Below are 15,498 nucleotides of genomic sequence, written 5' to 3'. Positions count from 1 at the left end.
AAATACTGCTGCCTGCCTTCCTCGTAAGTACCAACAAGAAGTGACAATCTACCTTTTCTCATCTCAGACAGCATGTCTGGGTTTCTGTCATGTGAACATTGCTCTCATTTTGTTTGGAGTCTCTTATGGGTTGTAGCCAGTGTCTTCAGTCCTCACAGGGCATTTCAAGGGCCATAATTTCATCATAAGGCAGCAGTGAAGTTGTGCTAGCACAGTGACTGATCTGTATCCTTGGCTGTGAGTAGAGCTAAGCCAACAGTGATTGCTTGGACAACCTTGCTGGGCTGACTGGGTTTCCAGTTTCAGAAATTTAGTGGTGTCTCAGAGAGGAGCAGTGGGAGCTTCTGGCCATCATGTGTTCATCTCTGAGAACTGCTTCAGCAGGTATTGGAGCCTGCTCCAAGAGGCCCTCAAGCTGGGGCATTGGTCACGTGAAGGTGTCCATTCTCAATTTTGGTCATCCCTGTTGTGTTGCAATATCAGTTTATTCATTCTTTATCTGCTAATGCTACCTTTCCTCGCATTATCTGTCACAGCAAGACTTAGCATGTTTATTAACAATCCTTTTCCTGTCATAAGTATAGTATATCATACTTTAGTAGAAAAAAACCCCTGCATTGCTTTGCAAATTTCAGCTTAGTACCAATGGTGGATGGAGAGATGTTATAGATGAAACCAGGGGGAGGGATGTTTTCCCATCTCACTTGCAGGCCCATGTGTACCTAAAAGGGAAGCTACAGATCCTTTGATTCCTGACTTCCTGTCTTTGAGTACTTTGGTGTACTTTTGACTCTAATTCTGAGTTTTATGGGTAAACTTTAATGTGAAACTCCATTGAAATAACAACATTAAACTGAAATCTTAAATAAGAGATACTGCTTTGGCTATGGGCTTCACAAATTCCAACTAATGAAAAGTGGAGAACCCTGTTATTATAGAGTGATATTCTAATAAAGCTGCTTTAGATGGCCATAGCAATTTTGAATGGAAAAGGAAATAAAACATATCCATTTGGTCACTGTAATTGCATCTACATCAGGACTTCAGCTACATGAGTAACAACAACTTACACTTCTAAACTGGTTTTGCAACACAGGTCAAACTTTTCTATGAAACTTGAGTTAAAACAGACATGTAGGAAAGGGAAGGCATGAGAGCTGCTGGGTGGGAAGGAAAAGGAAATACCTGAAACCCCTTTCCTTTTCTCCATCTGTGCCATCTAGTTTTTTTCAAACTCAGAGACCAGAGCAGCAGTCTGTGAAACAGTGGTAAAAGAGATGAAAGAGTTAAAGTGAGTTGGAGAGAAGCAGGGACAGTGCAGATCTGTGGAAGGAAAATACTTCCCAAAATGGGTCAAAAATAACAAATACAAAATGTACTGAATGAACTTTTGTTTTTGCTTAAGATTAACTAAAATTTTTTAGAAGAGAAAAAAACACTTTCTCTAACAACAGGAACCCTGTGTATATTTACCTGAGGCTTATAGAAATAGCTCATATGACAAGTCTGGCTCCATAAACTCCGCCTAAGAAGCCTGGATCAGCAAAATTCAATCTGGAAGCTGTCTATAAATTTATTAAAACTGTCTGAGGTTTCTAAGTTAACTATTGAAGTAATCTTCTGTTTGTAAAAAGATTTAAGTTTTATAAGTTACTACTGAAGTCTGTGGAAATCAACTTTGAGCATTCAGTGCTTTAGTTAACTTTAGATTTAATTCTTCTGATAAAGAAATTCTAACTCAAGACCAGCCACATAAAGTGAGGGCTATTTGCAAATATATTTAATTATTTTGAATATATTTTTGTCCTTTTTAATCAATGGAGATTTTCAGCAGTTTCACGCTTCAAATAAATCTTAAAGAAGAAGTCAAAGCAAGCAGTCAGCTGCTCTAAGGCCAATCGAATAGTGCTTTTCTGCATGTTTTACTAACAGATGAATAGGCAATCCCATTTATAGAGCATACTACATGTTGACGGAGCGCATTACTTCATTTTGCAGTATTGGCAATTTGAGATCTTAGCAAAACAATGCTGAGGTCGCTCTCATTCTGTATTGCCATCCTTGGAATGTGGCTTGGGTTTTCATTAACTCTCTCACTACACGGCACTGCAGATGGAGACAGATTTTATAGCGGGGGTTGTAATAAACATCAGAGAGCAGAAAGCTGTAAACAGCCTAAATGCTTTGTCCTGTGTGGATGAATTCCTTTTCCTTACCACTTTGATGTTCTCAGCATCTTGTGGACATTTTTCTAATTGGAGGTGAATGGGTGGATAGCGCACACGGACTTTGATACCTCCCAGCTGGTGTGTGGGGAGAAGTGGTCTCAAACTCCTGCACCCAGGGAATATATGCCTCAATATAAACAGTAAAAGTTTGGATATTCAGCCTGGCGCTTGGCTCGAGGCATTCTGGCTCGGCTTAGGAGCACAAATCGTGTACAGGATCACTTCCAAGATTTCTCCTCAACTTTTTAATCAAGGAAACAGGACAAAAAGGGAGAATAAAGAGCACGGCTCTAGCACGGCTCTCTTTCACTGCTGCATTATTCCTGCTTTTCCCTATGCTGGCTTCATTGAAATTACCAGTATTATCAAGTTAGTGTAAAACCGCAGTGAATCTTTCCAAGGCCTTTTCTGTACTTACTTTTTTTTTTTTTTTTTTGAGTCTTACCAGGACAGTTTAAGCAATACAAGTCACTTGAGAAGAATTTAACTACAAAGGAACTGGGTGTCCTTATTGCAGAATGACAGCAGACTGGTGGGGGAATCTTTAGGAACAGCTTCAGTGCTTTCAATTCATAGCTTACCTTTTTACAAAGCAATTGCCTGAGAATAGGCCAGCATTTTTATACAAACCAGCCTTTCCCAAGCTGTTTTGCCTAGGGGGATCTTCCCCTCCCAGATTAGCATAAGCGTCCTTGCTCAGCAGCACTGTGACTATACCAGCTCTGGATCCCTGGATCTGGAAGGCTGTGGGTTGTGCTTTGCCTTCACCTTCCTCCAACCTCTGCAAAGGAAATAGCCACAGTATGGGATACACTGGAATAATTGCACCCAAGCTATGAGGAATTCAGTGTACTTCCATCAGTAAAGGATCCTGCAGCTTAAAACAATACAGCTCTGCAATCGGAGAAACTGCTTGGATGATGGTGCATGTTTTATATGAATGGTGCTTTGATGTTCCTGTTGCTTTTTAAATCACCTTCTCAACAGTGCTTGCACTCAGAGCTCCAGTTTCCAGGTAACAGGGAGAACCAGACGCCCAAGTGCTGGGTGATTTAACGTTTTTCTCAATACAACTGGGAAGCAGTTTGAGCACTAACGTATTATAACTATTATAACTCTTCAGTTAAACTCAGCTCTTTTGGTGTGGAGACTAATTTGTGAGGGTGAGATGCCACATTTACAGCAGTCACATCTAGTGCAACTGTCACGATTGCTGCAGGGGAGAACAAAAGTACGATAAATACACCTTTTGGTTTATGTTTACTGGGCTGTGTTTTCAGCAATGTGCACTGCTAAGTACCACGTTAGTCCACGGATCTGCTTGGGTAAGGTATTAATCCATTGTGCCTGGACATAGAAGACAGGCCTTCTTGCAGATCCCTTTCCCAAGCTCCAACTTGCATTGGTTTATATTTTAGAAACACATGACTGTTGAAACAGGCTATCCAGGCAGTTGGACCAAAAGTCTTTAACACAGTCATTCCTACCTTTGGGTAGCATAGCTTGTTCCAGGGATCTGTACGTGGATGTGTCTGCAATGGCAACTTCTGCATCTGCGTCTGGAAATGTGTCTAGCATATCAAACACGGCATCTGCTTTAGACTGCCATGCCCCAAACTCTTTCATCTCTACTGTCTGTATAGAGTGGTCTTCAGTGACTAAATGGGGACCAAGATGCCTAACTCATGCATAGACACTGATGGGTAACTATCTGAACCTGTAGGTGAGTCCCACCTAGAACACTTGGACATGGTTGTTGTTGTTTGTTCTTTTCCTAACTACTTTACAATGTTTTTAGACTTAGTGTAAGAGTCACCCAGAGTGCTTAACATTCTGCATTTCTCCATCTCCCCTTTGAGTGCTGAAGTCTGTTCCCTTATATTATCTCTCACCTGTCGTGACAGGTCAGGGAAACTTTTATGCCTGAATCATTAGGTGACTGAAGTTTCTTACTAGAAAACAAATATGCTTTGATGCTTTTGCAGCCTCAAGGTGAAAACAACAGTAAACTTATGGCCAGGGAAAATGATTCTCAAATAAAACTCATTACTGCTTGAAGCCCTCAGACTCCATACAGTGAAATTGTAACCATTCCCGTTCTTCAGAGTAAAACCAGACCGTGAATGTAAATTGCTAGAGCACACTGTAAAAATGCTCATTGTTAATTCAGTGGACAGTCATATACACAAGTTCCAAATACCTCATGAGGAACTCAGTGTGTGAGGTTATTGGATATGATTCCATTTTATAAATACAGATGAAGAAACATTTCAAAAGCCATTAATCACGCTAATGAGTAGAAATTTACTGCAGTGGAAAAAGCTGGTTTTCTGGGTTTCGAATATTTCACTTGCAACTCCTTGAATTTGCTTCTAATCAATCCAGGAAAACTATTCCTGAGTTACAAGCAGGCTGCATGGAGGCTCTGGGTTTATGATTGAGAAAAAATCCTCCTGGGCTGTCCCGCAGCCCAAGGCCTGGGACCGATTCAAGAGTGTGTGTCTTTGGTTAAGTCCATCGTGTGATCCAAACCCAGATCCAGTGATCCTGAAAATTCTCAGTTCCCATTACTAATGTGGGCTGCCTGGCAGAACTGCTCTGCAGCGGCCTCCCTGGCCATAGGACAGGCTGCCTGCCAGGGCTTGGCACCGCCGGAGATGGCACGGCCCTGCAGCTTGTCAGTGCCAAGACCTCAGGGCTTCACAGGACTGTGGCAAATCCTAATTCCATAGTAATTCTCAGGCTGCCTTTCTGGCTTCCCAGGCTCCCTGCCCTGGAGTGGAGATCGACTGGAATGCCTCCCAGGGACTGTCACTCCAAGGACAGTTTGCATGAGCTCTCCCCCAGGGCTCAGAGAAAAGAGGAATTTGTGTCAGGCTCATTGCTAACCAAGCAGACTGCTTCATGATTTGTCTTCTTCTGGCTCCAAAAAAAAGTATAAGAATTCATAGTTCACAAAAACTTTGAAAATGTTGGCTTAAGACTCAATCGGATGAAAGTCAAATTTTGAAAAGCAAAGTTCCTTCTCAGCTGGAACACTAGCTTTTCAACCAGCCCCAGTGAGTACTAATACTGACTAATAGTTGAAATCCAGAAGAACACAAAGTCCGGCTGCTTACATGATCCCCAAATTATTGACGACTACAAAAACATGATGTTTGTAACCACTTCACATGTAGACTGAGATGTATTAAACAATGACTTCATTTGAAGAGGTTTGTTAACATTATGAATATTATTATTGTGGGTCAAAAGAGGCTTGGTCTTGTTCCAGTCTTGAAATAATTACTTTTACACTGCAAAACTGGTTTATGAATTACAACATTAAATCAAATTGTACAGTAGTCACGTTACTTCTTGGGAGGTTTATTGTGTAGTTATTACTCCGCAGACTAAATGGATTTTAACAATCCCATACTATTCATGAAACAATTTTGAATAAACTTTTGGTTTGTGAAAGAGCCCTTCCTCCTCCTAAATTCTTGTCAAATATTCAGATGGTAAATTTAGATAGGAGCCCATACTTCTGACTGTTGTTGATAAGCATTCTTCTTTCTAGTCAGAGCAACCAGATCATGTATCTGTAGCTGACTCGTTTCAAGTTAGTGGTTTTAGATTTTTTTTTATGCAGCTGCAGTTTCTGTAAAAATCGTATGTAATGAAAGAAAATTGTGTTTTTCTCCCTCTCCAGTTCTTGGAAAACATTTAAGGGAGAAGAATAAGTGCTAGTGAGAGCTCAGCCCAGTTTTACGTTCCAGTGAAGGTGAGTTGCAAGGAGATAAAGAAGGAAGGAAATAAATGGGGATCTACCCACTCTCAGGAACTAGAAAAATCTTCCAGTGAATTGGTATTTTCCCAGATGTGTATAATTTACAGAGATGAGACTTCACTGAGATTTTTGGCTTGCATATGCTTAAGTCCCTTTAGCTGTTTTGATACTCTTAACCTGGAAGTTACACTTGCTTCTTTTTTCTTCCCCCTTATTTCCCCTGCCCCAGCCCTGGCATTCTTCCCCTTATTTTTATCTTGGTCGGTGTCAGCAAGTAAAAATAAACATTAAAAAAAATTAGACCTGAAACCCTGTCATTTATCTTCACATGAAACAGTGAGTGGTCCCATTTATTTAAACTGGAGCCTCTAAGGAGTGAAAAGTATGACAGGATAACTGGTAGCTTCTTCTGCAGCTTTAAAACCCAAAAGAATTCTAGTGACTCATGGGGTAAATGCTAATTTTTGTTGTAAAAATATTTTATACTATGTTTTAGGGTAGGTGTTTTGATCTACAAGTTAGTGGTTTGTAGTTTTAGTTTAAAGATATTCCAGTGAATTTTCACTGACGCTGGAAATAAAGACCATTGTGCCCATGTAAGGGATATAAAGTAATTTCACCTTTTTCTAAACCAAAAGTATTGTAAATTAAATTTCTTTGCCATGCTGCTGATAACTGATAGTGCAGTAATATGCACTATCACATGCAGGACATCATTGACCTACCAATTATATAGTATATCTATCTATAGATATATGGACTTATAAATTAAAAAGTGTAGTGATTTATCAGATGAAATAAATATGAATGTGATAGCTAGAATTAAATACCTGAGTGAGGTTCTGGTAGCACACCAGTGCTAACAAACTCCTGGATGCTTGCTAACATCTTTCACATTAGGAAAAGGTTTCCCTTGTGATTGCTCCATGAGTTGTCCATTTCTTATATCAAGAGCTTACCAGAAGAGGCGGTTTTGGCCCCGGGGCATGTTGTCTTGATTCTCACCTTTCCCTAAGGCTACATTTGTTGCTGCTGCTCCTTCCCAGCGGATGCCCCATCCGGCAGCAGCAGCTCTGGCAGCTCCAGCTGACCACAGGCAGAGGGCATGGAGAAGAGAGGAGAGTCCTCCTCTAGATACTTACTGATTACATTCTTAAGAAAAGCTGTTCCTCCTGCCCCTCTGCACAGCACAGTTTGCATCTTTGAGTTGTAATCTGGAGTCCAGTTTGCCCTTGAGGGCTTCTTGGCACTGGGCTGTGCAGGAGCGTTTCGTAGGTGTGCACAAGGCGCAGTTCCTCTCAGCTTGCACCACCTGGTGCAAGCACAAGATAAGTGTTTGCATCGAGGAAACACAGCGTGCTTTGTACCTCCCCCCCACGAATAAGGTACTCCTTCTCCACCAGTATGAGCAACACTTGGGCAACTCCTTGAGAGCAGTAACAGCGTCACACTCTTCTAAGGTATTGGATCTTGTATAAAGAGCTTTTGGACATCTAGGAAATTACAGTGATCAAGTTCTTTCCAAATAGGATTTCTTTCTGTCTAAGAAGATTTGTGTCATTGTAAAGAAGCATCTCCAGGAGTGAGATGGCACTTCATTCTTCATGGGCATTCATACTATTTCCCTAAGTTCTGTTACAAACTGGTGAGAAATTATCAGCATATTTTGATAGGTAGCAAATAAATAAAAGAAAAAAAAGTTCTGAACAAAAAATTTTTGCAGTACATTACCCCTAAATTCCGATTCCTTAGTTTCTAGGTTTTGTTTTTAGAGCTTTATGCACTTCATATATTTGTCTGTCATCTTTTCTCTCTATTCTTTTTGGGAAATAGACTTAAACTGTTACTTGTATCAACTGAATGAACATTTGGCCAGAATAAGAAAAGTCCTAATTCCCCAAGGAAGAAGTGTGCTGCCAGTATCACTCTCGGCTCTGGTTCAGCAGCCCCAGAGGCAAGTCTTTTCCAGATGTGGAGTTAGCTCTGTATGGAAGCTGCACTCATGTACTATTACAAAGGTCAAGCAAAACAAGACCTTCATGCTTGCTTGAAGCTTTTTCACCTGAAGATATTGACTGTGTTTTCACCTGATAAGCATGGATTGTGTTTTCACCTGATAAGTATGGTAGCCACTGCTTTTCTGAATGCAATGAACCATATTAAGGACTTTTCTGAAAGTCAAGTGAGCTTTAATAGCTGGGCCCCCAGGTGGGCTTCCCCTCACTTAACTGCAGATGCCTGAAGGGCAGCCATCTGACCTAATTGTCACAGAGTACCACTGCAGTGAAGAAGCACTTCAAATTATGTGCTCTAGTTTAGATGTCTACTTGGAGTGGCCTACATTGTCCACCAGATGTGTGGGTTTCTTCCTGTGGAATAGGGAAGCCTAGGGTGATAAGCTGAGATGGAGACTGTAGATGTTTACATTTTGGTGAGACAAATCCGTTACTGCAGTAAGGAACATGCTGGCTGCCCTCCCAAAATAGGATGCATTTGGAAACTTTTTCCTACCTCATCTGGTGTGACATCAGACAGCTTGAGTCACTAGCTCCAGGTGAAGTTCATGGCAGAGAATTAGAGAAGTCACTTCTCCCCAGTTTCATAATTGTGTGCTGTCTGCAACTGAATAGCTATTTTCCTTTGTTTATTAGCAATTACTGTTGAGGAAGCACTCAGTTCCTAGAGTAATAGTGGAAAAACAAAACCTGCCTTCATTAATGATCAGGTAGGTTAGATTCAATTACCTACTCATTTCCCAGCTGCTGTGTTGTAAGCAACTAAATTTTAGCTGAAGCGTTGTTCATTCTTCTTTTCTGTTGTCAATAACAAATGATAAACAGGAGAGGAGTGAAGGTTTTACTGTAATCTATGTTTGTAGGTGTAAAGCCCACATTACAGCTCCTTAAAGCTGTGTAAGGAACAACCACAATGGGAATCATGGAAAGCATGAATTGATTGAGTTGCCCCGGCATGAATATACAGGAAGTTAACTGTGATGCTTTGTATCGTCTCTTAAGAGAAGCTGACCTGGAAGATTTACACTTCCCAAAGTGAGCTGCATCTATTCCTTGGGTACACATTATCAGGTAAATAAAGGACGAAGGGAATTTGGAATGAACAGCAGGGAGGAATCATAAATGCATCTCAAGGGAATAAGGATAGAATGTGAAAGGGTAAAAGGTAATCAGAATGGCCAGAAAGATCTGTCTGTTAATCGTAGTTGCTAAGTGGTTTAAGAGAGGGACAGATAATTGCAGACAACTAAGTAGTACAGCTCAGTGGGTTCCTGTTCTTTGCAGACCAGGGTGGGCTCCAAACCCTGTGCAGCTTGAAATCAGAGACTCCTTGGCCACCATAAATACAGCATAAGGGAGCTTTCTAATCACAGCCACAACAGCTTGTGTTCAAAATCCAGAAAGCTTTTGTTGAGGTCTGGCCTTTGAAAACACCTTCTGCAGTCAGCAATTAGTTTTAAATTCTGATACTAGGTATACAAAAATCTTGAACTCTACTATGAAATTTCTGATAGCTGCAACTTAAAAAAACATTTAAGATTTTATACATGAAGACACAAGAATCCTTTCTCCCTATTTTTTATACTGTGGGTCCAGAACAAAACTGAATCTAGTAAACCTGTGTTTTTCTGGGTTGATACCCCCAAACTGTAACTGCTTGCTCATAACTCTCCTTGTCATCATAAAAAGTTCAACTGCAGTTTAGTTATTGTGTATTCTTTATTTTTAATCTTAGCTGCACCAATGTAACAACCTGTTATTATTGCAAAGCTCTTCCATGCATGCTCTTCGTCTGCCGCCAGTATCCTGCTCCCTACTAGACTCCAGAATTCTTTTGTGCCAGCTCTGACACTCATCTCCTCCCTCAGAGGGCTGATTCAGTCTGCTAAATGGAAAGAAAGCTGTGGGCTTCATTTGCGGTATTGGTTTGTGAGAAGCACGGGGGCAGAGGGAAGGGAGGTGGTGGCAAGCGTGTGGCTGGAAGAGGGGGATGAAGAGGGTTAATGGGAGGCAGACTCTTCCTTTGCAGTGACAATGAGTTTCTAGGCCAAACAAGTTTGACCTGCAAAATTTCACCTTTAGTCCTTCCCCTCTGTGGCTTCTCCCTCTAGGGCATTCTTTACCTTCCTGGCATTTTGGCTTTTTCCCTTCCCCTGAATTAGTCTGTTTTCTCAGAGTTTTGCATCTCTCCCTTTGCTGGTTTGCTTCTTCTCTACTTTCCAGTTAGGGTTTCTGCTCTCCTCCATACTATTCTTTTCACCTTGGGGTATTTATTAGAAACGACACCCCTGTTTTAATCCTTTTATGATGTTTAGCATTTTCTTTGCATTGGCTATGGTTAGAAGAAGCTGATGGTATAGAGCTTGAGGGTAGAAATCCTGCAAATCTCTTCCCATCTTGCTTACCTGCCTTCTGTGGTCAAACCTGCAGAGCAGACAAACAAACACTGGGAATCAGAGCATTAGATATATGTAGAGTTTCCAGTTGAAAACACCTCCTTGAAATAAAAAGCAGAAATTTAGAAGGGAAAACCAGGGACTCAGGGTTTTCTTTTACCCTTTTTTTCCCACCTGCCTGCCTGGAAATTCTGATGATTTGAAGTTTGATATACAAGGTTTCTTTCTCTTGGTGCTGCTTTCCAATACATGCTCTGCAATTGCTCAAGCATCTACCCTGTCTTGTTTTCCAGGAAGGAGAGTAGCACAGATTGTTCACCCAAGAGACAAAAATGGACTTTATTAGTAAATGCAGATACTGTGTTCTTTGTTCACGCCAACATGACTGTCCATGGGAACACTTAAAGATTATTTCCTCTGCAATGGGGATTAAGATCCATGGAAGATCCATAACTGGAAGCTTGTTGAGTACAGTACATCAGCATCAGAGCACATAAAAACTTTGGCTCAACTGATTTATCTTTCCAGGATGTCTTTTGTGTTATTGTACACATTTTTTTTTTTCCCCAAATACCTTTTCCTTTCCCCCTAAAGTACTGTGCTACCTCTGTTTTGAGATAATGCGATGCACTAGTAGCATTTGCCTAGATTGTACGTCAGAAACAGTAAAGCTGATTGATTTCATATACGTCATGCACCACCAGAATAAGGCCACTTCCTAAGAGAACAACTGAGAGTAACTGGGAGGGGTTGCTGCCCTTACCAAGATTTGTGCAGAGAACTGAAAAATTATTAAAAAGGTGAAAGAGGGCTCAGGAAGTCATGTAGCCTGGCCTAGGCTCTGCTGAGGCTTCGCTTAGCTGAGGGAGGTTCATACATTTTTAAACACTTCCATTGATGGAATAATCTCCCCAGGCAAGTCACACAGAAGTCACTACTAATTATATAATGCAGCAATGCAATTTTCCTTCAAAATTTGTTTGATCTTCTACAGTTTGTGTAAAGACACATTCATAAAATAACAAATAGGCTGTGACATAGCATTTCTCTTTTCAAAGCCTACGCATGAAGCCAGTCCACCCAAAGCACGCATAGTGAAAACATTAACAGGAAAGTTACGTTTTATTTGTCCGTCTCTCCTTCACCTTTAGATCCTCGCCTGCAGGACGAGGTTCCTCGTCCCCAGGCGCTGCCAGGGGCCGGCGCGATGTTTGCCCCGGGGCTGCGGGACGGGACGGCTGGAGCCGCCGCTCCCGGGCGGTCGGGGCTCGGGACAGCGCCTCCACGGGGCGCCTCGCCCGGCGGGCCCCGAGCCGCCGTCAGGGTCCGCCCGGGACGGCCAGAGCCGGGAACGGAGCCGCCCCTCCGGGGAGAGCTCGCAGGTGCGCCGGGCCGAGCGCCGCGGGGAGGCACCGGCGCTGGGCGGGAGAACCGAAACCGCCGCCCCTCCGGGAGCCGCCTCCCCCCGCTGCCGCCCGGCGCTGCCCAGGGGCTGCCGGCTCCCGCGGCGGGGTGGGGACAGCCGGGGGCGGGCTGCGGGCGGGAGTTACGAGGAGGGGCGCCGGGGGCCGGAGGCTGCCGGGCGGGAGCCCAGCGCTGCGGCGGCCGCCGGACGGCAGGTCGGGGTTAGTGCCCGTGCCCAGCGCCACCGCCGCGCCTGCGGAGGGAGCGGCGCCGCCGCCCGCCCGTTCGCGCCCATGGGGGACTCGGTGTTCAGCGAGAGGCCGGCGCTGCGCTACGCGGTGAGTGCCGCGGCGGGAAGGGGCTGCGCGGGGCCGGGGCGCCCACGTGTGCCATGGGGTGGTGGGAGTGTTCGTCCCTCCGTCCGTCTGTCCGTGCGCACAGGCGCGGAGCCGCGGGTCAGGGGGAGGTGGCTGCCGTCCTGCCCCGGCGAGGACTGGATGCGCGCAGCCTGCAGGCACGGCGCCGAGCTGGACGCTTTGCCCCGCTTTCCTACGTGGGAGTGCTGCGCTTTGCTGGAGATGACATAAAAATATATATTTTTAATTAATAAAAAAGAGGGCGATGTGGTGCCAGCCACGGGGCAGCCGGGCTGCAGCCGGGAGGAGCGGTGGCGGTGCCGCCCCTCCCCGGGGGTAGCGGGGCGCTCCGGTTTAGGGAGGCGCTCGGGGGATCCCGGGAGCCCCGTGTCCTGCCCCCGCTGGTCCCCTCTCTCGTCCGCGGGCTGGGGGTGAGCCCAGCACCGGGAGTGCTCTCGGTGGCTGGTTCCGGCACCGCTCCCGCCGCGGTTCAGATAATAACACCATACTTTATTTTATTTCCTTCACGAGAGCTGGTGCTGTTTAGAAGCCGCTGCACTTCCACCAGCCTTATTAGGAGCATTTTCTCGTTTGCTCTGGCGGGAAAAAAAAAAAAAAAAAGAAGCCGCGTAAAAACAACCAGCTGCCTCCTCTCCTGAAGCCATAAATAAACTCCAGCACGAGTAATAGCATGCGAGGGCTGCTGCCGCTCTCGTTTGCACCCATGTCAGTGATGAATAATTTTATTGCTGTTGTTAAAGTTGTGTGGGAATTGTCAGTCAGAGCAGGCTTGCTTCACTGGTCCTGGGAGCACGGGTGCTGGATTGGTGGGATGGGTTGGTGGATTTCTAAGTGTATCTCTTACGGGATGCACTTCGATGTGCTTCTTTTTTCACTTGCTTCACTTTTGATTCCTTCAGTATTGGACATTAAATTAAACTTCTTTTTAGACACCCTTTTTTTTTTTAAACCTGTGAACAATTTGAAAGAGACAGCTTGGATTTTTTTGGGACGCAGGGTTTAAAGTCTGTCTCTACATATTTTTGTACCCACTCAACTGTAGGTGTTAGTGCATTCAGCTGCTGTAATAATACTAGAGTTTTTGGAGGTAATGGTAGGTCACCTAAATTAGTTAATAGAAGCAAATACCTTTGGTACTTTGTATGAGTAGTGATAGTGATTTCACCAGGAATCTAGTTATCATACACCAAATGAATTGGAACCACTTTTTTCAACAGGGTAATGGTGCCGTATTTCCATGCGTGGAGACCACTGCCAGTCACGTCACGTGCTAGCGCCATGAGACTTTTATTACTTCCTGTGATTGTGCTTGTCAGTCTTCCATTAACCACTAGTTGCAAACACATTATTGTTTCTGTCAGTTGGGTATCAGTCTGTTTTATGCCCAGAGCCAGCAGCAGGTAGTGCATTGAGTTCAGGACAGCAGGCGTGCAAGGGAAAAAGGATGGCCAGCCATTTCAGGTGACCATTACCCCTTTTGCAAAACCCCTGCTGTTTCATTGCTGTATAGTGCAGCAAAGGGGAAATTGTGCACCTAAGAATGAAACTTCAAAGTATTTTTTACTATTTTAGGATATATTTCAATAATAAAGTAGCAACACATAGTTATATCATGGAGGTAAGTGACGTTTGTAGTTGATATTACTGATTTGCCTGGAGAATAGGGATCTGGATGCTGCATTATCCATGCATAGGCTTAACGTGGAGTCTATGAAAAACCTAGATGAAAAGAAATGCTTGTTCGCTTGATGATAAGCTAAGACTGTAGAGCTTTCTTGTATTGGGACCTTAGTAATTCCTGCTTAAATGTAACATAGTACCATTCTCATTAAGTAATTGCATGGTGTAAATACAAATCAAGTTCTTGGATTGTTCTGATAACTGTGAAATAAAAATTATGCAGTGTTATAGCATTTAATAGCAATTAATTTATTGGCAGAAGAAATTATAGTGATTTCTGTGGTGAGCTTCTCTTCAGATTTTCAGAACTGATAATAAAAATTTCGTGGTTTTCGTAAAAGGAAGCATCTGCACTAGCATCTTTGTTCTGATCAGCAGTGTGCTTTTGAAGGAAGTCTCCCAGTCTTCCCCAGTTGTGTGCTTAGCTTCATGTCTCGGGGTAGTCAGAGCATGGGAAACAGCATTTTTTCAGGTGATGCTGAACTGGGGAATGTGCTCGTGGTGCTTCACAGAGCTTGGAGGGTATTTGAGCCTCAGGACCAAGCTAGAGTCAGCTAAACTTGGAAAATTCATGTTGTTTGGACATTCGATCTGTTGTACCAGCCCCTGAGCTCTGCAATGTGCTACATCCAGTGCAACACAATAATGTAGCCATAAATCAACAGGGATGGCACTGTGATTCTGAGGCTTCCTAGTGTGTTTGCAAGCACAGCTTATACAAACACAGACTTAATATCTTAAGACTGTTATGTCAGTGGGTATGATCATATCACCTATAGCACAGTTGATCCTGTGTGTGTGTGTTAAGTGGGTGTGGGATGACTGATAATTATGTCATGGTTCCATTTTGAACTCAGCACTGGTGTTGACTTACCAAAACTCCAGTAGGCAAAGAGGTGATTTTAATAAGCTGAAACATTGTTTTCAGTGAAAAGTAAGTTAAAAGAAACCAGCCATTTGAAAATGAATAAAAATATATTATTAAAGGAGTAGGTGCAAAAAAAACCCAAAAAAACCAAAAAAAACAAAAAACAACAACAACAAAAAAACCAACCAAAAACCAAACCCAAAAAACTCCACCAAACCAAAATGCAGATTGAGAGTTCTACTTGCACTGGATCACGGAAACAATTTTTTTTAAATGAAAACTTTCAGAAAGGTAAATAATATCTCATTCTTGATGTATGTTGCCTGGCCAAACTGTACCCTTTAATTTTTAGACGTGGGTTAGTTTTACCTGCCCACTAATCATCAGGCTGAATTACTCTGATTTACAAGCTCTTTTTGGTATCATGGTGTTTGTAACTGATACTAAGATGTCCAAATGTTCCAGGAATAGTTTTCACATAGTTTCATTAAAAAGAAATTGTCACCTTCCTGGCTTGGGACTTCTTCCTGTTTGTTGCTAAATTCCTTCTTCCTCTTCCCCCCCCATCTTAGTAGCTTTATGGGGGAACTAAAAAAGCTGCTTCATATATTTTGGCTAAAACACCAGAAGGCAATATTGTACTTACTTTGAGATATCCATTGGTTACTTGAGATGCAGAGTTTTTTTATGTAACAGAAAGACTCAAAACAGCCTCAGCTGTTACCCAATCAACCGGCCCCTCAGTGGTTCAAAGCAGGAAA

At 43.1% G+C, this 15,498-nt stretch overlaps 1 protein-coding gene across 2 annotated transcripts in view; it reads left to right on the top strand.

Annotated features, from left to right (window-relative positions):
• Window positions 1–15,498, top strand: part of ARHGAP6 (Rho GTPase activating protein 6) — a 316,497-nt gene that overhangs the window by 143,949 nt on the left and 157,050 nt on the right. Inside the window, exon 1 of one of the 2 annotated variants that reach the window (XM_032100635.1) lies at window positions 12,000–12,150. The exons of the other annotated variant lie outside the window; for it this stretch is intronic. Within the exon in view, the coding sequence (XP_031956526.1) occupies window positions 12,106–12,150 (45 nt within the window). The 5' untranslated portion in view covers window positions 12,000–12,105. Of the gene's footprint in view, window positions 1–11,999; window positions 12,151–15,498 lie in introns of those variants that run through there. 2 annotated transcript variants of the gene reach the window in all.

This window comes from Corvus moneduloides, chromosome 2 (assembly GCF_009650955.1).
Source record: "Corvus moneduloides isolate bCorMon1 chromosome 2, bCorMon1.pri, whole genome shotgun sequence".
NCBI classification, from domain to species: domain Eukaryota; kingdom Metazoa; phylum Chordata; class Aves; order Passeriformes; family Corvidae; genus Corvus; species Corvus moneduloides.
The sequence above is the reverse complement of the archived record's forward strand: the minus strand, read 5'-3'. Positions and strand labels throughout refer to the sequence as shown.